At 42.0% G+C, this 22,082-nt stretch overlaps 1 protein-coding gene across 3 annotated transcripts in view; it reads right to left on the reverse strand.

The window, feature by feature from the left end:
• Positions 1 to 22,082, reverse strand: part of LOC115095675 (alpha-1A adrenergic receptor-like) — a 124,462-nt gene that overhangs the window by 28,111 nt on the left and 74,269 nt on the right. The window contains exon 1 of one of the 3 annotated variants that reach the window (XM_029609713.1): positions 5,669 to 6,757. The exons of the other annotated variants lie outside the window; for them this stretch is intronic. Within the exon in view, the coding sequence (XP_029465573.1) occupies positions 5,669 to 6,599 (931 nt within the window). The 5' untranslated portion in view covers positions 6,600 to 6,757. Of the gene's footprint in view, positions 1 to 5,668; positions 6,758 to 22,082 lie in introns of those variants that run through there. 3 annotated transcript variants of the gene reach the window in all.

Here is a 22,082-nt window from a genome sequence, read left to right on the forward strand (position 1 = left end):
ATTTCCCTGTATTGATCCCATAGTGACGAAGGTTTCAGATTTAGTGGAGAATTGGTATGCTTTGCTTTCTAAGACATATTAGGCCATAGCCTCTGTGAGAGAAATTAATGTTTGGAATGATAAACATTCTGTCTGGTTACACATGAATTTACTTTAAAAAGACAACATTACCGAAAGATTGAGAAGAGATGGCGGCATACTCCATCTCAGGAGAAAAGAGAGTTTTGTTACACTGTTATAAAAAATTACAGGAACAATGTGCCCCAAATCAGAAAGGAATATTTTACCAAATTAATAATACTTCCATAAATCGGCATAATAAATTGTTTCAAGTGATTAAAAGATGTTGTATAAACCAGATGAAAGATATTGTTCTGTAGTGGATTGCAAAGAAATACAGTAGCTCATTTTCTTGAGAAAAATGTTAATAAATTACAAGTATCTTGCCTGGCTGCAGGGGTAGCTAGTTCGGAGATAGAGAAGTTTGATTCTCAAGTTTGCCAGGCACAGTTTGAACCAGTTACCAGACTATCGATCCAAACGTTGATACGACAGATGAGATCAATGTTTGCCAACTTCACCTATGTCTTTTTAGATTATTCAAGGGATGGAGGATTTTACATACAGGATTTTAGCAGATATTATAAATATGTTATTAATGGAGGGTTATGTTCCTGATAGGTTGAAGTTGGCTTTGGTACTCCCAGTGGATAGAAATCCAATGCTTCCTAATCTTCGGCCCATATCCAGTTTACCTTCCCTCAGCAAGGTATTAGAAAAATGTTTATTAGTCCAACTTGAAAATTATTTGGAAGAACATAGTGTTTTAGATTCTTTTCAATTTTGGTTTAAGGAAGCCCCATAGCATAGTGATACTTTTGGTGTCACTTTTAGATAGTTAATGGTATGTATGGCCAAGGGGAAGACTGCTTTACTTGTCCAATTAGACATTTCATCAGTCTTTGATACAATAAGTCAATAGGTACTAATTGAGAGATTACAACCTATAAGAATCAGGGCAATTAGCTTGGTTTAGTTCTCTTTTTATCAAACAGGAAACAGCAGGTCTGATTGGGAGATAAATGTTCCACATGGAAATTGGGACAGTCTGGTGTACTGTAACATTTGGCACTATCACCAGTTTTATTCAATGTATGTTTATAGCCATTGTGTAAGGTTTTAGCATCCCTAGGAATTTTCTATAGTATTTGGCAGATGACATTCAGTTTATCGTCCCATGTACAGAAGATAGTAGTGTTCCAGTAGACAAGCTGAAAGATAGTTTTAATGTTAATAATGCCTAGGCAAAACAAGGGGCTTATTTTCCAATTTGCGTTATGGCATTTTCACATGCGTAAAATGCCTTAATGCATGTAAAAAGCACCATAACGCATGGTGCAATGCTAATTTTTTAAAGGGGAAGAGTCGGGGACAGGATTTTTGTAAAAGTGGGCTTGCTTTGCTAAGCCATATTGCAGTTTTACTGCCGAAAATAACTACACTTTTTTCATTGATGATTGTGTTTTGGGCATTTTTAGACTGGAAGAGAGAGAGAGAGAGACTGAGAGAGAGAGAGATTATCTGTAAGGCCCTTGTAGTAGTTAGCTATTTATATCTCTATCGGGGTTATACTGGCTCTCAGTTCAACAGAGTTCAGTTCAAGGAGCTGGTAACCATACATTTTATAAAGGAAACACCCTATTTGTTTAAAAAGGCTAATTTTGCTATATACTCCAACATGTATGCTACGTTCTCAGGGCAAAGTCTGTTGGTTATTCCATCTCTGCAGGATTATACCTGGCAGGATATGTGATCTAGGGATTTTCTTTTTGGGGCCAGTGTTATGGAAGAGATCTACGAGAAGAGACTGGTTACTTACATTTTAGAAAAAAGGTGAAAGCCGTCTTATTTGAGCAAGTGTATGGTAGGTGGGAGAAACGATAACTTAAATTTATAATTGTTTTATTTTGTACTGATGTGTTATATGTGTTCATTATAATTGTGTTGTTGGAATCTATACCAAATATAGTTTAATGGAGGATGCAGAATATAAGAATTTTTAAATAAATAAAATGCAGTACTCATGTAACCGTGATTGAACGTATTACTGATGCAGTGCTCACATTACAGTGGCATCCCCCATTAAAACTAGGAGTCTCCCTACTGTCATAATAGACTATACTTCTCCAGGGAAGGTAGAATGGAAAAGTCAATATTTTTCCCTTACTTGCCTAATTCTTTGGGATTAAAAAACAAAACAAAACCCTAACTTCCCACACCATCTGTTTACTGGTTTGGACTAAAATGAGAACTGTAGGATATTCAGTGAAAAGGACAACCAATCATGTCTGCTTTTCTATCTTAATCAAGATACATATGCTTCCCTCATGAATTTGTTCCTACTCTTTCTTTATGCATTCCTTCCACCTGTTACTGTGCCCTATCTCTTGCTGTATGAAATGTGGTTCATTGGCCATGTTATGGGTCATCTGCTTGGGTAAACTTCAAAATAACTTATCTAGATAACACTTTTATAGGGGTGGCCAACTCCTGTCCTCAAGAGCTACAAACAGGCCTGATTTCCAGGATAGCCACAATGAATATGCATGAAATAGATTTGTATTCATTGGCTCCAGGGGTGATCCGGGAAACTACAGACCGGTTAGCCTGACTTCAGTGCCAGGAAAAATAGTGGAAAGTGTTCTAAACATCAAAATCACAGAACATATAGAAAGACATGGTTTAATGGAACAAAGTCAGCATGGCTTTACCCAGGGCAAGTCTTGCCTCACAAATCTGCTTCACTTTTTTGAAGGAGTTAATAAACATGTGGATAAAGGTGATGGGATTTAAACATGGTAAGAGAGGGAGCATGTTGCACCAGTTCAGGAAGACTATTCCAAGCACACAGTGCAGCCAGGTGGAAAGCATGGAGTCGGGAATTGGCAGTAGAGGAGAAGGGTAGATAGGAATTACTTGTCTGATCAACGGAGTGTGCAAGGAGGGGTGTAGAGAGCGATAAGAGAGGAGAGGTAGTGAGGTCTCCAGAGTAAAGGCATTTGTAAGTGAGAACGAAGAGCTTGAACTGTTTGCAGGAGCAGATAGGGAGCCAATGCAGTGATTTCAGAAGTCTGGTGAAAGATAAGTCATACAAGTTAAGTGAGTTTGGCAAGAGATAAGTTGCGCAGCTAAATTTAGGATAGATTGCAGTGGAGAGAGAGATGACTTGCCGGGAGACCTGTGAGGAGCAGGTTGCAATAGTCTAAGTAGGAGGAGATGAGAGAGTGGTTAAGAGTTTTGGTAGAGTGCTCAGAAAGGAAAGAAAGGATTTTGGCAATGTTATAAAGAAAGAAACGGCATGTTTTAGCATAGTTTTGGATATGTGTAGAGAAGGAGAGAGAGGAGTTGAAAAGGGCCCCAAAGTTACGGGCTAGTGGGACTGGGATAATGACTGTGTTATCCACAGAAACAGAGAAAAGAGGAAGAAGGGAGGTAGGCTTTTAGGTGGGGGGGGCGGAAGATAAGGAGCTCCATCTTGGCCATGTTGAGTTTAAAGTGGTGGTAGGACCTCCAGGCAGCAATGTCAGACAAGCAGGCCAAGATCTGGGATTGTACATGTATCTAGTACTATACATGTTTCTTTCATACCTCCTTTACAGTGTGTATATACCTTCACTTACAGGTCAATATTGTATATCTTCTGTTAAACAAAGCAGTAAAGAACTGGCACTGAGTATTGGCTCAGTTTCTTGGTTGTGAGATGTGGTGTGGCTGGGTTACGCTTATGTTCCATAAGTATATCTGCTAGGTGCCTTGTAGATGTCTGAGAGTACCAGGTGGAGAAATCATGGGAACAGTGCTCCTACTTCACGTGCTGCCTCATGAAATTCAGTCAAGCAGTGACTCATACCATATGAACTTTATTGTCTTGAGCGCTCAATATGTGACCACAAGGGTGGCATGATAGTTAAATGTAAAGGACTTTGTGCATGTTATCCCACTTCTCATAGCTGGAATAGATAAAGGAACAATGGATTGCCATAAATGGCAGCATATCTTAGACTGTATCTGTCTTTATTCTGAATTGGTTTAACTAAGAAGAATTTGTATTAAATGTACATTTCTGTGGCACTGATTTCGACCCTTCTGTTCAATGAATGTTATAAAACAGAGGTTCCCAAACCTGTCCTGGAGGACCCCAGCCAGTCAGGTTTTCAGGATATCCCCAATGAACATGAATAAGATAAAATGTGCATGCTGTGGAGGCAGTGCATGCAAATTTATCTCATACATATTCATTATGGATATCCTGAAACGCTGACTGGCTGGGGTCCTCCAGGACAGGTTTGGGAACCACTGTTGTAGAAGATCATTGTGCCCTCTGAAGAGGTTTTTACTTTTTTTTAATGCCAGCCTGGATCTGGAACAGCTGATTAAGAATATGAGGATAGTTTTCATTAATGCCAGCCTGGATCTGGAACAGCTGATTAAGAATATGAGGATAGTTTTCAATTACTAGGTAATTATCCAACTCAATCTGTGGGTCTGATAATTGTCCTAGTTTATGAGACCGCTCTATTTAGACATTAAATAAATGGGCCTTCCCAGGGGTGGGGTAAACTTGAGAAAACTACCCACATAAATCTGTCAGGGTGCTTCTACTATTTGTCCCCCTTTCCTGAAACCTCTTCCCCCCCCCCCCCCCCACACACACATTTAGTTGGCACTGCCCTCCTTCCCTCCCTTCCACCTTCTATGAATCAAACCTTCTGGTGGCCCACCGCAGGACCCTTTACCGCTCCAGAATCTCAGCTTATGCTTCTGGAAGGTCTTCTGTCATCACTAGCATAAGGGATGCAATCTCCGTCTCACCAGCACTGCTGAGCAATGAAGGACAGCATGCCGGTGGATATAAAAGTGCTGGCCAGTCGTTGCTACCTGGCTACTGACACCTGTTAGAGGCTAAAGTGACCTTGTGAAATCTCATGATGTAAAATTAATGTAATTAAAGCGGTCATTGTTATGTTTACAGTAGTTCACCAGGTACTTCTAGAAATAGTAATCAGTCCTAGATTATGAAAGTGAAAGGGTGCAAAGCAAAGTGCTTAAATTTTAACCATGAAAATATAAAATACAAAACCAACATGCAAATCTTTCACTTTCCTGATAACAGCTGCATTTTGAAAAGGGGGCATTCTCTTTAACCCAAAGTGCCAGTGAGATATATGAATATTTTTCATTAAATAATTTGATAAAATCAAGTTAAAAACTCTCAGAAGCCAACCTCTGATGTTTTCATTTAAGTTTTGAATTCTGTCAACAATTTATATTGCAGTGGGATTGCAAAGTAAACTGAAATAATTAAATTAAATCATATAATGTAATAAAAACTAAACATGTTCTGAATATACATACTTTTATGTATGTGCACATTTTCACAGGTCTCCAGCATTATTCACGCAAGAGAAATAGAATATATAACATTCCCATTAAGGAATATGCTCACATTTCATATTATTTTGGAAATGCAAGATCTAAAATCAGGTACTCAGTTATAATTTAAGTTTCTGCTTTCTTGTCAGTATTTTGCTGCTAAGAATTGCAGAGCTGTAACTAGTGTTTGGCATATCCTTCAGAAGTATCTTATCATTTAATATAAATGGCTTACCTAAAGGTAGGACAACGAAGAAGGGAAGCCAACATAGCACGAAAACACCTACAACAATCCCCAGTGTTTTTGCAGCTTTTTTTTCCTTTGAAAACTTGAGAATTCTTATGGAGAAGGAATTTTTCATGCTTTTGCTTTTAGATCTGGTTATAGACTTTCCAGAAGGGCTGTGCAGGATTGAAATCTTTCTGTGGATTCTCAAAGTGACTTCTTCTTCATTAGAGCTGAATCGTTCTGTTTTAACACCAGCCTGCAGACTTTTAGTCTCTTTCCTAGCAGCCAGGTAGACCTGGAAGTACATGATCAGAATAATCAACAGAGGCAGGTAAAAGGAGCCCAGAGCTGAAAACAAAGCATATCCAGGCTCTTCAGTTATTTTGCAAACTTTATCATCCTCTGGATCAGGCTCCTTCCATCCCAGCAGTGGTCCAATGGAGATCACCAAAGACAGAACCCAGAGTCCGGCTAATGTACCAAATCCTCGTTTTTTGGTCATAATCAAGGGGTAACGCAAAGGGTAGCTTACGCCAAGATACCTGTCCACTGAGATGGCACACAGGCTTAAAATAGAAGCAGTGCAACACAACACGTCTATTGCTGCCCAGATGTTACAAAATACCCGACCAAAGTCCCAGTATCCTAGCACTTCCAGAGATGCAGAAAAAGGCAGAACAGTTGTGCTGAGGAGCAAGTCAGCAACAGCCAAGTTTATGATAAAATAGTTAGTGACTATACGAAGATGCTTGTGACAAGCTACTGATAGGATAACTAGTATGTTACCCATGATAGCAAAGAGGATGAATGCACCCAAAGTCATACTCAAAATAATTGCCCGCTTGGTATTGGGTATCATCTGTGTACTATTGAAATTTGCCGAACAATTTAGCTCAGGTAGATTGCTCCAGTTGCTGAAGGAGGAATGCATTTCCATTATTTATCACTGTTGGTTGTTTCTGTTTAAACAAAATGTCAGATGTTTTCCATAATGTATTTTTTTTAAAATAAGAATGAAGAAAAGAAATAGTTGCAGATGCTTTTCAAAATATTCTTTTGCAAATGCTTTTTTTGTGTCTCTAAACTGCAGTAATTCTGAAGATCCTTCTTGATTATATGCTGTGCAACAAAAGTACCATAAATCTCCAACTGGCTTCCAAATATAGTCTTTACAGAGCTGAAAGATCTGACTGCCTCTCCTGCGCTAGGGATGAAGACATTAATGCAGTGTTGTTGCTGAGTCCTGAGAGAAAAGAAGTCGTTGCTTCTCCATTTACGTCATCACACAACTCCAATGAACTAGACTCGGTCACCATTATCTCATTTTACTTTGAAATCAGCCTCTGGAGGCATGATTCGATGGGATAAGTCTGAAGAAAGAATGAAAGGAAAGGGTGAGATTTCAAGGTCAGACAGTGTACCAAGTAACCTTTTGCTCCTGGTGACAGAACAAGAATTATATTGTGAAAATGAAACGTCTATGAAAGTGACTGAAAAATTAATGTAAGGCACTGTAATGTGGCAGTCAGTAAATAATGAAGAACTGATAATCTGCCATATATTTAAGACCTGGTTTTCTGAGACTGCTAATCCATTCTTTGAAACAGATTATTTGCAGAAACAAAGGCACTGTTGTAAAATCTGTAACTGTTAATTTTGTTTTGTTTTTTTTTTATTCTTTGTAGAATCTACTGCTTATTCCCTTCCTATGCAGAGAGCCAGCTTTTTTTCTGTGAGTTGCAGAACATTTCCTAGTCTTGGGCCAGATTTTTCCATCAACACAAAATAGGAGAAAAGCTATAAATAATACAGTTCAAGGAGGAGTGGACCAAGATTGTTTCAGAAATTGTGGGTTGGGGAATAGTGGAGGGGAGGGGACATCATTCAGTGTAATAGGTTTCTGTAATTTGGAATCTGGAGGGCAGCAATATCAGCCATAGTTATAGGTTTCAGTTTAGTTAAATATTATATAGGGCTTTGAATCCTAAGTGTTTATAAATTGCAAATTTAGGAGCTTTTATGATAATTAGGTGTATTTGGTGGATAATAAGAATAGATATTGCTTTTGTGACGCAAATGACAATTTTTGGAATATAGGGCATTAGGCACCCTAGGCAAACCTTTAGCCTTCCAACCTCCACCCCCACCCCCTCCCCTCACGCCCAATGCCTTAACTTCTGGCAGGACTTCCAGCACAGTACTCCCTTCTTTGATGGCAGTGGTACAATATCCCCATCACACTCTTTCCTCACTCTCTGCCCAGCATTCCCCTCTCTTTGACCCCTGCCTAAAGTGCCCAGCAACCCCCCTCTCTTTCTCTCTCCCTGAGCAGCATCTTTTCCCCTGTTATAGCATTACCTTCTCTCCCCCCTCAACTCCCTTCCCATAGCAGCATTTCCCCAATCTCTTTGCCCTCTTTCCACAGTGACCAGCATCCTATCTCTCTCACCACCCCACATTCAAGTGCTCAGCAAATCCCCTCTCTCTCCAGACCTCAGCTCTTTTTAAACTTCTCTTGCAGAAGCTCCTTGACTTCTCACAGTGTCACTTCTGGCTCCGTGAACTGATCCTTGTTTTATTCTTGCCTTGTGGCCTACGGGCCTTCTACCTTGTCTTGCCTTGCCTTGAGGCCCTTGGGCCTATCCTGCCTTGTTCTCTGTCTTGAGGCCTCTGGCCTATTCTCTCTTGTATCCCGCCTTGAGGTCTTTGGGCCTATTCTGTCTGTCCAAGCCTCGCTGCCTTCAGGCTTCTGTGTTCTTTGTTTGGTGTTTCCCTTGTCTTTCTTATCTAAGTCTTGTCCTAGTCTGCCTTAGGGGTCTTGTCCTGTCAATTCCAATATCCAGTCTTGCTTGCACCAGGGTCCTGGTCTTTGCCTTGTCTCACTCTCGTTCCAAATCCTGCTTAGTATCCAGCCTGCCTTGTCCTGCCTGCCAAGCCAGCCTGCCTTTGTCCAAGCCTTGTCTCCAGCCTGCCTTGTCCAAAAGCCTTGCCTGTGTGGACTCATCACTATGATGTACTGCAACCTCAGAGACCCATTGCCCCCAGAACCTAAAGGCTCAACCTGCAGGGGAGGAGGCTGGCTAGGCATAAGACAGGCCCTTGTCTTGCTCCAATTTCTGCCTTGCAATCCCATGTTGTTCCCCAGGTGGGTTTCCTGAACTCTGGGGCCTCTAACAGAGGACTACTAAGGATGTGCCAATCTGAGCAAGCCTCTCTTCACTTCATATTTCTGCCAAAGCCTCATCGAATGAGATAATTCTAGTGCTCTGTGACCTGCTTGCAAATCATACTCTGGACTTCTTATGTGTAACCGAATCCTGACACTATTTTCTGGTTAATCAATTATTTGTTGCTAGTTATGATTCTGTTTCTTACCCTTGTGATAAAAAAAGGCAGTGTCTTGTTAATTATCTATAAGAACTGTTGTGTGATGTCTGCTGAGTTATTGGGAAAAAGGTCGGCCTATGACGTGTTGATTGTGTTTTCTCCTGCTTTCAGCCTCTGCTTAGTTTATTGTACCGTATCTTTATTGGCTACCAATTTTTGAAATGCTAATGACCTCTAAAGCTGATCTAAATAACATGCAGGTGATTGGAGACTTTAACATGCATGTGGATGTTTTGTCCTTTGCTACTTCTATCATACAGTATCTTCAATTATGCCTTCTTTTAGTTGTTCACAAATTGTGGATGTCCCTACACATAAACAAGGGCACACACTTGATTTAATATTCTTGAATTCATCGTTCATGCCTCTTCTCGCCCCTTGCTCCACCCTTTCTACCTTGGGAGCGACTTCCTTCGGCTCGGACGGACAGATGCAGCCGCGGCTTCTCCCTGCCTCTTGGTCCCAGTTTCCCCGGGCTGGCTTGACGCTACGGATCCGCTATGTTCCTGATGACGTAAGGGTGCACGCGCGCGCTCCAGACTTTGTACCAGCAAGGGCGCGAACCTTGGGGGCGTCCCCCCATAGTGATGTCATCCATTTCCACTTTAAAAGGTCTTTGTTTGCTAACCTCTAACGAGTTAGCAAGGAACTCCAACAGGACTTGCTTCGGCAGTCCACGATACTTGCAACAACGATCCGAGTCAGCCAGGGGAATCCTTCCCCACTGCTCGGCCTTTTCAAACTTACCAGGAATACCTGCTCCATGGGGGCTCCACTTTCTATTCTTGATTTCAGATTGCATGAATACTCAGAAGACTCCTCATTGCCTGGAAGCGATCGCGGACGTGAACACAGTGAGTTCTATTGTAGATAGAAATCGGTACTCACTCCACGAGGGCCTACATTCCTATAGCTCTGAAGACTCCCTTCCTTCCAAGACGTTATCGCAGGTACGGAGATCGAGAGGTATATTGGCAAGATTGCAGATAGTAACCGGTACTCGCTCCACGAGAGCCCATGTTCCTAGAATCCTTTACAGACTCTCTTCTACTCTAGAAGCCATTTCATATACAGCTATTGTGAGTTCTTATTACAGACTGTTTAGAGAAACCTGTGCTTGCCTACGGCTCCTGTTCCTGAATATACTGAAGACTCTCTGAGGCACAGAGACCATTGCAGACATCTACTATCGTGAGTGTACCATCTTGTATCCAGTATACCCTGTCTACTCACTCCTTCTAGTCTCTCTTTACAGCTCAGTGACCCAGAGATTACATTCCAGAATCAGAAGGACTTCAGCCCTACCAGACACCTCAACTCACTACTGCCACCACTGGAGGTCCAGCTTCCAGCTTAATAAAGAACTATTGTGTTTACTTCATATTGTAGCCTAGCCGGTGGTTCCTCTCAGGATCTCCTCCTGAAGGCGCTGTCATCTGCCATCGGCCCAGGGATTCACCATTTCCTCCTAGTGGTCATTCCTTACACTACTATCACTCTGTGGGAGCCAACCACTGCAGACCACTAACACCGCTCACGGAAGTATTATATAGATAGCTACCTTTTCTTTCTATGGGACTAGCTAGCAGCCTATATATAACAGGAGACATGATAGATTGCTATCTCAGTAGCGAAGTACAATATATCTATTGTTAGCTCCTCTCCTCAGAAGAGTATCATAGAACAGATTGCCAACTCCTCTTCCCTGGGGAGTTGATCCATAACAGATTGCTATCTCCTTCCTTACAGGAGCACCTAACAGCAGTTCGCTAACAGATTACTAACTCTGCCCTCTTGGCGGGGTCAACACTACAGATAGCTAACTCCTCCCTTCTGGAGGAACAGATCATGACAGATTGCTACTCCTCCCCCTTTCAGGAGAAAAGCAGAACAGTTTGCTAAATCCGCCCTCCTGGTGGGATGAGCGACAGCAGATTGCTAACTCCTCCCCTCTGGAGGAGGAGAGCATAACATATCCACCTAATCTGGCCGTGACAATGGTGCCTTGGTCTGACCACCATTTACTAATGTGAATGACTCCTCTAGTGCATCACTATTAAGCCCTGGGTATTCCTATATTCAGAAAGCAGTTTAGTGTAAGTCAGAAATAGAGGAAGCTCTATTCAAATGCAGCCCCTCCCATTGAGGGTGCTAGGATGGTCCACCTCCTGAGAATTAACAAAAGCAGCTTGTAAGAGTGAGCTTTAGGAGCAGTGTAGAGTTCAGTTGAATTGAGGAGTCTTTTCATAAGTTAATATTTTCAGGCCAGGTCAGAGGAGCCAGGCAAGTCCTGCTTGGTGGAAAGGTTTCCTGATACAGTCTACTCACTGACTGATTTTCCCTCTGGGTTGTTTTTGGGATTTTTGCAGTTTTTGTGGTAGGAGCATTGTAAGACATCTGGAACTTTCTGGGACTTGGGGAATGGGGAACTTTGTCTTCAGGATTCCCAGGGATAGGGAAGGCCTGCCCTTGAGGTGGTGACCCTCTTCAAGGAACAACTCTGGTGTTAATAACAGTTTTGACACTAAAAGACATTTTTATTAAAAGATCTGAAAGGAAGATTTTGACTGCCCCTTCCTACCCTAGTAAGGAACATCAAAAGCTGTGTTTTTCAGGATACCTTCCCATCTTGAGATCTGTGAAAGTGAGTGAGATCAAGGAGGATTGAGGAAAACCATGAGTAATACTAAATGTGAGTTAACTCTAAGGACCACCCCCCCCTGGAGTCTCTGCCCAGGGAAGAGAGATAATTGAGAATCCTGTGCAGAGACTGGGTAATATATGGCCAGTTGAAAGGGTTTTTTTCATCCCAACAAGGAGATCCCTGATCACCTGAGAACCTCATTACTTCAAGCCCTGGAATGTGAGTGTTTCTCTGCCCTGGACCCAAGTAAATAGACCCTTGCACAGATATAAAGAGAGAAAACTTTAACAGTCACATATGGAGACTAAATCTGATTACCCATCAATAAAGACTTTGATTTTGGACATTCAGTCCAAGTCTCCGGTCTCTTATTTCTGGTACTCACAGCATCTACAGTGTGAGAAAAGAGTATCCCTTCCATGGAAATACAAATAAAGGTCACCCCTGTCACATTGGGCCCTGGAAGTATATCTTCCCCCCTACCTACAAAGGATCCGGCCCTGGGAGTAAGAGGGAAAGAGCTTGCCGGTGAAAGGTTCCAGCCCCAAAGAGAAACAAATTCTTTTATGGCCCCACTCTTGCAGGATAGGCACACCAGAGTGGGATTCCACTAACTCTTAACTACCCTGTATGGGGCATATGAAAGTCTCAGATGACGGCTACTTGCTCTTAATCTAAGAGAGATGCCTTTGAGCTTGATCAGCTGAAGGCAGCAAAATGGAGCCTGTGCTAACTCGAGTAGACTTTTCTTCTGCTGAGACAGCAGTAAATGACTGGGATAGAGCCTTCTTGGAAGCCCTTGATCTAATAGCACCTATTAAAACATGTACTGTACATTGAAAATGATGCAGAAAAATAATTGGTACACTTCTGAATTGATTGCATTGCACTGGACCTTGCAGCATCTGGAAAGGTGATGGTGACAATCCCATAGTGAAATTTTTCTTTGGCAATATAGAGAACATCTTGACATATATCGCAAAGCATGTGATAACACAAAAGAGATCTGCTTTTCACAACAACTTGAAAGAGCTAATCACAAACCCCATGAGCTTTTCCACATTGTCAAGAATCCAGCTACACCTTCTCAGCATAGTGAGATCACCCTAAACTCATGTTCTCTAGCACTACAGTGTGAGCGGTTCATGAGCCATTTTTCAAATTAAGTTACCACTATTGCAGTTCCCTTCCTGATCCCAGTAGTTTGATTTTTAAGTTTTCTGAAACTGGTCAACCAATATGGACTGATTTCTAACCTACAGCCTCTACTGAAATTCTTCAAATTATTGGGGCCATGAATCCCACCTTTTGCCCTCTTAACCCTTGTCATCCATCCATGTTACAGGGGATTAAGGACATGATTACTCAAACAATGACTAAGATCATCAATCTCTCTCTAACTGAAGAAAAATATCCTCTTTGAAAGGTGCTGCAATTCATCCATTATTAAAGAAAGCTGATTTGGACCCAAAGGACTTGATGAACTCTAGACCTATTTCATCGCTGTCATTTGTATCTAAATTTATTGAATCAGCTTTGTTGCAGCAACTTGATGACTTCCTTCAAGAAAACCAAATACTTGACCAGTTCCAGTTTAGCTATGGAAAGTCCCTTAATACTGAAATTTTGCTTATCCTCTGTGTTGATGTAATCAGATGTGGCTTTGACAGAGGTCTAAGTTATATATTGGTATGTTTGGCTGTCTCAGCAGCATTCGACACCATTAATCATATCTTACTGCTTAATAGGTTGAAGGAGTGTGGCATCAGTGGCATGGTCCTTAATTGTTTCTCTTCCTATCTCTCAGATAGAACACAGAGAGTTCATTTATCATCTGAACATTCCTCCCTGCAAGCATTAAAGAGAGGTTTCTCACAGGGCTCAACACTCTCTCCTACCCTTTTCATCTATATGGCCCTATTGTGCAAACTTCTAGCCAGGCTCTATTCAGAATACTATCTTTATGCTGATGATATTCAGTTTTTCATTCCTGTTTCTGCAACCTGGTCTGATACATTTGACATGGTTTTCATCTGTTTGTCTGCTGTGCGCTGTTGCTCGACATATAATATGTAGCACTGAATTTAAAGGTTATAGTAACACAAAGGTGTAACAAGCTAACTGTACCTTCTGCATTTTTGTTTCAAGATCAGCTGATCATAATTATTTCTCATATTAAGAGTCTAGGTGTTATGCTAGATTCCAATTTAAATATGCTTTCCCAACTCAAAACAATTGTGAAGATACATTATAAACTACGCCTATTAAAACTATTTTGTCCTATACTTAAAGCATATGAATTTTGATCTGTGGTGCAAGCAATGGTATTTCTAACTTTGGACAACTGTAATGCTTTGTTCCTGGGGCTACCTAAAAACGCTTTACGAGCCCTGAAAACTGCAAAATTCTGTCAGATTCATCTCTGGTTTGCTTGGAGGGCTCATATTTCTTTTCTTTACGAGCTTCACTGGTTACCAGTTCATGAATGCATCCAGTTTAAGGTGGCTTTACTCATTCATAGAATGCAAAAGATCGACTCATTAGAGGCCATCCGGAGAGAGCGTTCCCCCATTGGGGAGATTGGTTAGAGGACTGCAGATTGGAGGAGTTTGTGTGAAGGGCTGATACCACCTGTGCCCCATTGTGTTCCAGAGGGTCCCACCCCCAATGACATCATCATTTGGGGCCTGAGGACCCGATATAATCAGCGAGGCTGTGAGAAGAACTCGGAGGCCATCCGGGGAGAGCGTTCCCCCATCGGGAAGATTGGTCAGAGGTCTGCAGATTGGAGGAGTTTGTGTGAAGGGCTGATACCACCTGTGCCCCATTGTGCTCCGGAGGGTCCCGCCCCTGATGATGTCATCATTCGGGGCCTGAGAACCCGATATAATCAGCGAGGCCACCATTAACCCATATTGTTATGGATACTTCTCTTTCGATGACTGTTAACTCACAACTTAATATGAGAAATTTGAAAAGGCAACAGGTTACTTTAAGGGAACCTGGCCCTTTAGAGTCAAGTTCTTTCTTACAGACTGGAAGTTTGGGTTCTGTGAACTTAGACCCCCAGAAAGTAACATTAGCAGATGTATGGTCTTTGCTTATTAATATGGAAAAATTATTATCCTTTTCAACAGCTCACTTTGGTAAATTTTCAAGTGAAATTAAGAATACATTAGAAGATAATGGATCACATATAAATAATTTAGAAGTATCCTCTAGAACCATTACATCTCAAATTACTTCACTACAGTCATCTAGTACTGCTTTTATGAAAGACAGTTTAATGTCACAAAAACAATTAGAAAATGTGGAGAATGAGATCTGTAGGAGGAATTTTCGTTGAAAAATGGCGCAGGCCATCCATTGCTCCTACCATGTGACGGGGGCCAACCAATGGCACCGATAGCCCCTGTCACATGGTAAGGGCAAAGGGCCATCGGCGCCATTTTGATTAGTGGCAGCCGATGGCCCGAGAGGGGGAGATCACTCCTGGGACCCCTGCTGGACCACCAGGGAATTTCATCAAGTTTTGGGGGGGGTTGCAGTTAATTAAATTTAAAGGGTTGGGGTGGGTTTAGGGTTTGTTTTTTTTAATGTGCCCTTTCTCCCTCCCCAAAAACGATAAGAAAACCACAAGAAACTTCGTGGGTTTCCTTATTGTTTCGTTGCCCCCCTGAACCGCGACGAAATAGGAAATATCGTCTCTATTTACTATTTCATCGCAAACAAATGCACATCCCTAATTAGTATAGTTTCTCCTTATGCTGTAATTATTGCAGTTTCTTTTTCTTTAATTTGTATTCCGCTATAGCCTCCCAGAAAGGGGACTTGCCTATTGGAATTCTATATATATTTATGTAATATGTAATATGTTAATGTGTTTATAATCCTAGCTTCCAATATGTTTACATCAAAATGTATTGTTAAAATTCAATAATAAAAAAAAAAAAAAAAAAGATTGACTCATTACCCATCACTACAAATTTACAAGCCAACACGGGCGCGTCCTTCAGCACAAAGGGGCCTGCTGAAGATACCCTTGATCCAGCAGATGCTCTTATTGAACTAAGAGAAAGACTTTTCTTTGATGCTGGCCCCACGCTATGAAACTAGTTATCTGTTGCTTTACAAATGACTGAATGTATGCAGACTGAGGTATGGGGGTTTATTATGGAGTATGGTGTGATAGCAATCAATATCGATATATACAATGGTATTCTATGCACCTGACCCTGGAGGGGGGGGGGGGATTATTAAATACATATGTTATAATGATAAAGTTTCAGAGTTATATACTGTTGAGGTTAAAGAAGAAGCAGAAATCATGCCATGTTATGTTAAGCAAGGTTTATTGTAATACTTCTGCTGTAATGTAGTATGCTCTTATTATCGCGCAATAAAAATATAATTTACAAAAAAAAAAAATGCTAACGGCGTATTTATTTCAGTTGGCATTCGATGTAAGGGACAGCCTTCAGACTTCAAGGGTTAAGTATCATTGGCAGTTATCTTATGTTCAAGAGACTATTTAGCTGGTCTGTACAGGATGATATCATATGTCCATTATTATTTTAATGTTTATTTACTGTTTTTTTTTTATTCCTTTGTGTATGTTGGTATTGTAAGCCACCTAGAGTTGTGAATAGGCAGCATATAAATCTCTGAAATAAATAAACAGAAGCACATCATCTGCAATTAGCGACATTTTGTGAGTACTGCCTCCAAACCTAAAGCCCACTATCCTTGGATCTTGCCTCATTACCTGAGCCAATACTTCTATAGCCAGATCAAACAAAAGAGGTGACAATGTGCACTCCTGTCTGGTTTCCTTTCAAATAGGAAAGGAGCCAAACACGTATCAGTTGGTCATAACTCTGATCTCTGGATGTGCATACAGAGGTTTGATCCACACAACAAATTATGGATCAATATCTTTTCTCTAAGATGGCAAAAAGAAAGGACCAATGCAGCCTGTGAAAGGCCTTCTCTATGCTATTTTGGGCCTGCTCCTTTTATACTTTCCTGCTATAGTAATGATATCAAAATCCCTTCTCATGTTAGCAGATGACTTTAATAAAACTCATCTGGTCTGGATTGTCCTTTCTAGTCATAGTTGGAGTATCTTAACAGGAGCTTGAGATCTACATTAAGCAGGGAAATGGAATGATAGAACCAGGGTTCAAAATGTCTCTACACGTTTTGTGAAGTACTACTATAGTAGCATCTGTCATTATTATGAGAAGGCTCAGGCTATATTTTCAAGTATTGCAGTGCTCTATGTAGTATTGGACCTATCTGTGGTAAAAAGTTTTTATAGAAGTCCAAGTCATATCCATCTGGGTGAGGGCATTTGCCATTTGTAATGGCAAATGCCCTGACCAAATGGCAGGCCCTAATAGTGGAAGCGAAATTGGACATAGTTGCTGTTACAGAGACATTGTTCACTGAGTATTATGATTGGGACACGGCCATCCTAGGCTATAACTTATTAAGGAAGGATAGAGAGTGTAACTGTTTCACCTGCCATGCAGCTTCTTCGCGCCTGGTCCTGTCTTCTATGACTCCTCCTCTCCTACAGAGGCCTTCAGCGAGCCTCACCACCAGCCTTTCTAAGCTCCTACTCGCTGTTCTTGCCATGCCCAAGTCTCAACCTTATGTAACTCAGCCTTGCCAGAGCTACCTTGCCTCTTCATGGAGTCACCCTTGGTTCTCTGACCTGACCACTCTAATACCTTGCCTTGTGGCCTCTAGGCTGCCTTGCTTTTGTGGCCTACTATAGGCCTTATCTTGCCTTGTGGCCTCCGGGCCTGCTCTATTCTTTTATCCTGCCTTGTGGCCTATCCGAACCTTCAGGTCTATAGCCTATGGCCTACGGGCCTCCAGCTTTGCTGCCTTTGGGCTTCTATGTTCTTTGTTCTGTGGTGTCTTGCCTAGTTCTTGTTAGGTCCTTTCCTAGTCCATCTTGCTGAGTCCTGCCTCTGTTTGATCTTGCTGTGCCAAGCCCAGCCCTGTTCCGGGTATTCACTCCTTGTCTTGCCAGTACCTTGTCCTGCCCCAGCCTTTATCTAGTTCCAGTCACTGTCCAGTCACTGTCACTGCTTTACTTGTGTCTCTCCCAGTCTGTGCTCAGTACCTTACCTTGTCTCTGTCTATATGCAACCCCAGTCCTTTTTCTGTGTCCCTGCTCAGTATCCTTGCTCCTCATCAGGAGCAGCAGTAAAGTTACGCAGATATCTAGCATATGCATGCTGTGGTTTTTGTTTTTAAAATATGGAGTTACATGTGTGTTTTGGCCCTGCCCCTTTTCTGCCCTCTTATTTTTGATGCGCACACAGGTATACATGTGCATACTTTGCTACATTTTAAAATACAAATTGCTCACGCACAGCTGACATACGTGCGTATGTGGGCATTTTTGCACGAGAAGCACTTTTAAAATTGACCTCTAAGAGAGCTCAGAAATGTGCTGGCAGTTCCGCTGAAAGACCTGCTCAATAGATCCCTGGAAATGGGAGTAGTGCTGTGTGATTGAAAAAGAGCAATGTTGGTTGTGCTTCACAAGAGTGGTAGTAGAGAGGAGGATTGAAACTACAGGCTGGTTAGTCTCACCTTAGTGGTGGCAAAATTAATGGAGACTCTGCTGAAGGAAAAGATAATGAATTATCTACAGACTGGTGAGTTACTGGACCTGAGGCAGCATGAATTCACCAGGGGAAGGTCCTGTCGACAAATCTGATTGATTTTTTTGATTGGGTAAATAGAGAATTGGATCAAGGAAGAACACTCAATGTGATTTACCAGGATTTCAGAACACGTTTGATATGGTTCGCATAGGAGGCTTGTGAATAAAATGAGAAGTTTGGGAGTTAGCACCAAGGCAGTGGCATGGATTACCAGCTGGTTGAAAAGTGATTTAGGAAAGCTTGAAGAGTGGTCAATGCCAAGAAGTGCAGAACCATGCATCTTATTTATTTATTTTATTTAGGGTTTTTCTATACCGACTTTCTTGATACAAATCAAATCAACTCGGTTTACATTGAACAAGCAGTAACTATAAACAACCATTAACCAGAGATAATTTGAAAGGAGAATAAAGTTACATTATAACAAGGATATGTTAACTTGGAGTAAGAAATAAGAAAGGGCACGAAAAGAGGGGGTAATATACAATGGGTAATATACAATGGAGAATATGAGGGAGGCAAGGAACAGTATTCATAATAACTTATAAATATTCTTATAGTAGTAATTTGCGTACATGAATTAGAGCTTGTTTGTATGTATAATTGTTAGAACAGGTTGAAATCAGACTGTTGGGTTGGTGTCAGGGAAGGCTCGGCTGAACAGCCATGTCTTTAATTTCCTTTTAAAAGTAGGTAGGCAAGATTCCTGCCTGAGATCCGGAGGCATGGCATTCCAGATGGTGGGACTTGTGATGGAGAATGTTCGGTCTCTGATATTTAAATGTTGTACAGCTTTAATAGGAGGTACATGTAAGGATCCCTTGTAGGCATCCCTTAGAGGTCTAGCCGTTGAGTGAAGTTTGAGGGGGTGTAGCAGATCAAGGGGGGTCTGATGGTGAATATACTTATGGATTATTGTAAGAGATTTATGAAGTATCCTGAATTGTACTGGGAGCCAATGGAGATCTTTTAGGATGGGAGAGATATGCGCTCTCCGATTGGTGTTTGTCAAAATTCTTGCAGTTGCGTTTTGGAGTAACTGGAGGGGTTTTACAGTAGAGGCCGGGAGTCCTTGCAAGATGGAATTGCAGTAGTCGATTTTGGAAAATAGAATGGCTTGTAGGACTGATCTAAAGTCATAATGGAATAGAAGCGGTTTGAGTTTTTTGAGTACTTGTAACTTGTAGAAGCACTCCTTTGTAGTGTGTTTTATAAATTGCTTTAGGTTCAGGTGGTTATCAATAATGACACCAAGATCTCTAGCGTGAGATGTTTGTATGTTGGTTTGCAGCTGGTGTTGAAAGGGACTACCTTCTGGGGTGATTAGTAATAGCTCTGTCTTGGAAGTATTGAGTACCAGATTGAGGCTTGAGAGGTGGTGATTAATCGTTTGCAGATGTGAGTTCCATACTTTGAGTGTTGATTCAAGTGAATTTGATATTGGGATTAAAATTTGCACATCATCTGCATAAATATAGAACTTGAGTTTCAGGTTAGTGAGTAGTTGGCAAAGAGGGAGAATGTATATGTTAAATAATGTAGGCGATAGGGAGGAGCCTTGAGGGACTCCGAATGGGGCGTTGGTGTGAGAGGATTCCTTGTTCTTGGGTGTAGTAATCCAAAAGAGCTGTATGTGATGGGGAGTGAAAGACTAATGTGCATGGACTGGGAGAAGGACCTTGGGGAAATAGTGTCTGGTGATCTGAAGGCAGCAAAGCAATGTGACAAGGCGATAGCTAAAGCCAGAAGAGTGCTGGGATGCATTGAGAGATGAATAACTAGTAAGAAAAAGGAGATGTTAATGCCCCTGTACAGGACCTTGGTGAGGCCTCCCTAGAGTACTGTGTTCAGTTCTGGAGACCATATCTCAAAAAGGATAGAGACAGGACAGAAGTGGTCCAGAGAATTCCCCCTAATTCCTCTCAGGTAAAATAGCTCTTCCTACAGAGCTCCAGTCCACTACCTCAAAGATTGGAGGTTCAAAACCCAGGGATGCTTATCTCATGAGGCAGGGTGAGGAGGTGGCCTCAGGTGGCAAGAATAAGAAGTGGCAAAAAGTGCCCCTCAAAACTCTCTGTCTGTGACCGCCTCACTCTGTCAGAAAGCCCATCAGTGGCAAAACTCTGATGACATGCCTACAAAGTCCCCATCCCCCATGGGCAGGAACAAAGGAACCATGGTGGCATGGTTTTGATGACCCACCCACAGGCTGAAGTAGAGCCATGGTGCGCCAGAGATGATCGCCTGAAGTGTTTTCTCTGCAGGCAGGAAAAAAAATATGGCAATGAGGAGAGATGAGTGGCAGCTAAGCAATGGCAAGTAGTGACATAACTAGAGGGGGGGGGGGGGGCGGTGTAGACGACCAAGATAGGGAGGCCCATGTGGCCACCGGTGGAACCCATCCCATTGGCAACTGAAGAAATATCAGGATTACCGGGAGCAGAGAATGGAGCCATATGTCATCTTTGCTGGCCCCCCAGTATTAAAACCTTGCGAGGGTAACACCTGCTCTATGCTGATCTTACCATGCTGCAGGGCCTGCACAGAGGAGCAGCAGCAGAAAGAGCTTCTGCAACAATGATGAGCTCCTTCTCAATAGGCACACGGTGGCAGTGACAGCAGTAGCAAAGGGGTGAGAGAGGCACCAAAGCTGCCAGCAAAAGAAAGCAGAAAGCCTGCCTTGGGGTCTGGGTGTATATGTGTGTGTTAATGAATGGCTGCCTGCCTGGGTGTTTCTGTTTGAGAATGAATAGGTACCTGCCTCGGGGGTTTGTGTGTGTATGTATGTATGTGTGTGAGAATGAATGAAAGCCTGCCTGGGGTCTGTCTCTATGTATGTGTATGAAAACAATTGGGACCCTGCCTGGGATCTTATTTATGTGTGTGTGTGGGACCCTGAGGGGGGATATGATAGAGGTGTTTAAAATCATGAGAGGTCTAGAAAGGGTAGATGTGAATCGATTATTTACTCTTTCGGATAATAGAAAGACTAGGGGGCACTCCATGAAGTTAGCATGGGGCACATTTAAAACTGATCGGAGAAAGTTCTTTTTTACTCAGCGCACAATTAAACTCTGGAATTTGTTGCCAGAGGATGTGGTTAGTGCAGTTAGTATAGCTGTGTTTAAAAAAGGATTGGATACGTTCTTGGAGAAGTCCATTACCTGCTATTAATTAAGTTGACTTAGAAAATAGCCACTTCTATTACTAGCAATGGTAACATGGAATAGACTTAGTTTTTGGGTATTTGCCAGGTTCTTATGGCCTGGATTGGCCACTGTTGGAAACAGGATGCTGGGCTTGATGGACCCTTGGTCTGACACAGTATGGCATGTTCTTATGTTCTTTTGTCTGTCTGTGTGTGTATGTAAGAATGACTGGGAGCCAGTTTGGAGGGGTGTGTGTGTGTATGTGAGAGAATGAATGGGAGCCAGCCTGGGAATCTGTCTGTATGTGGGTGTGAGATGAATGGGTACCTGTCTGGGGGGGGGGGGGGGGGGGGGGGGAATTTGAAGGACACAGTGAGAGTGTGTGTGTGTGTGTATATGTGAGGGAGCCAGTGAGAGTCTGTGTGTATATGAGGGAATCTGTGGGAGTAAGAACCTGTGTGTGCATGTTTGGTGGAGGAGAGAGAGTCTGAGAGCCTGCGTATGAGAGTGTGTGTGTGTCTATGAGAGAGGATGTGGGGTGTGTGTGTATGCAT

Source organism: Rhinatrema bivittatum, chromosome 7 (assembly GCF_901001135.1).
Source record: "Rhinatrema bivittatum chromosome 7, aRhiBiv1.1, whole genome shotgun sequence".
NCBI lineage: Eukaryota > Metazoa > Chordata > Amphibia > Gymnophiona > Rhinatrematidae > Rhinatrema > Rhinatrema bivittatum.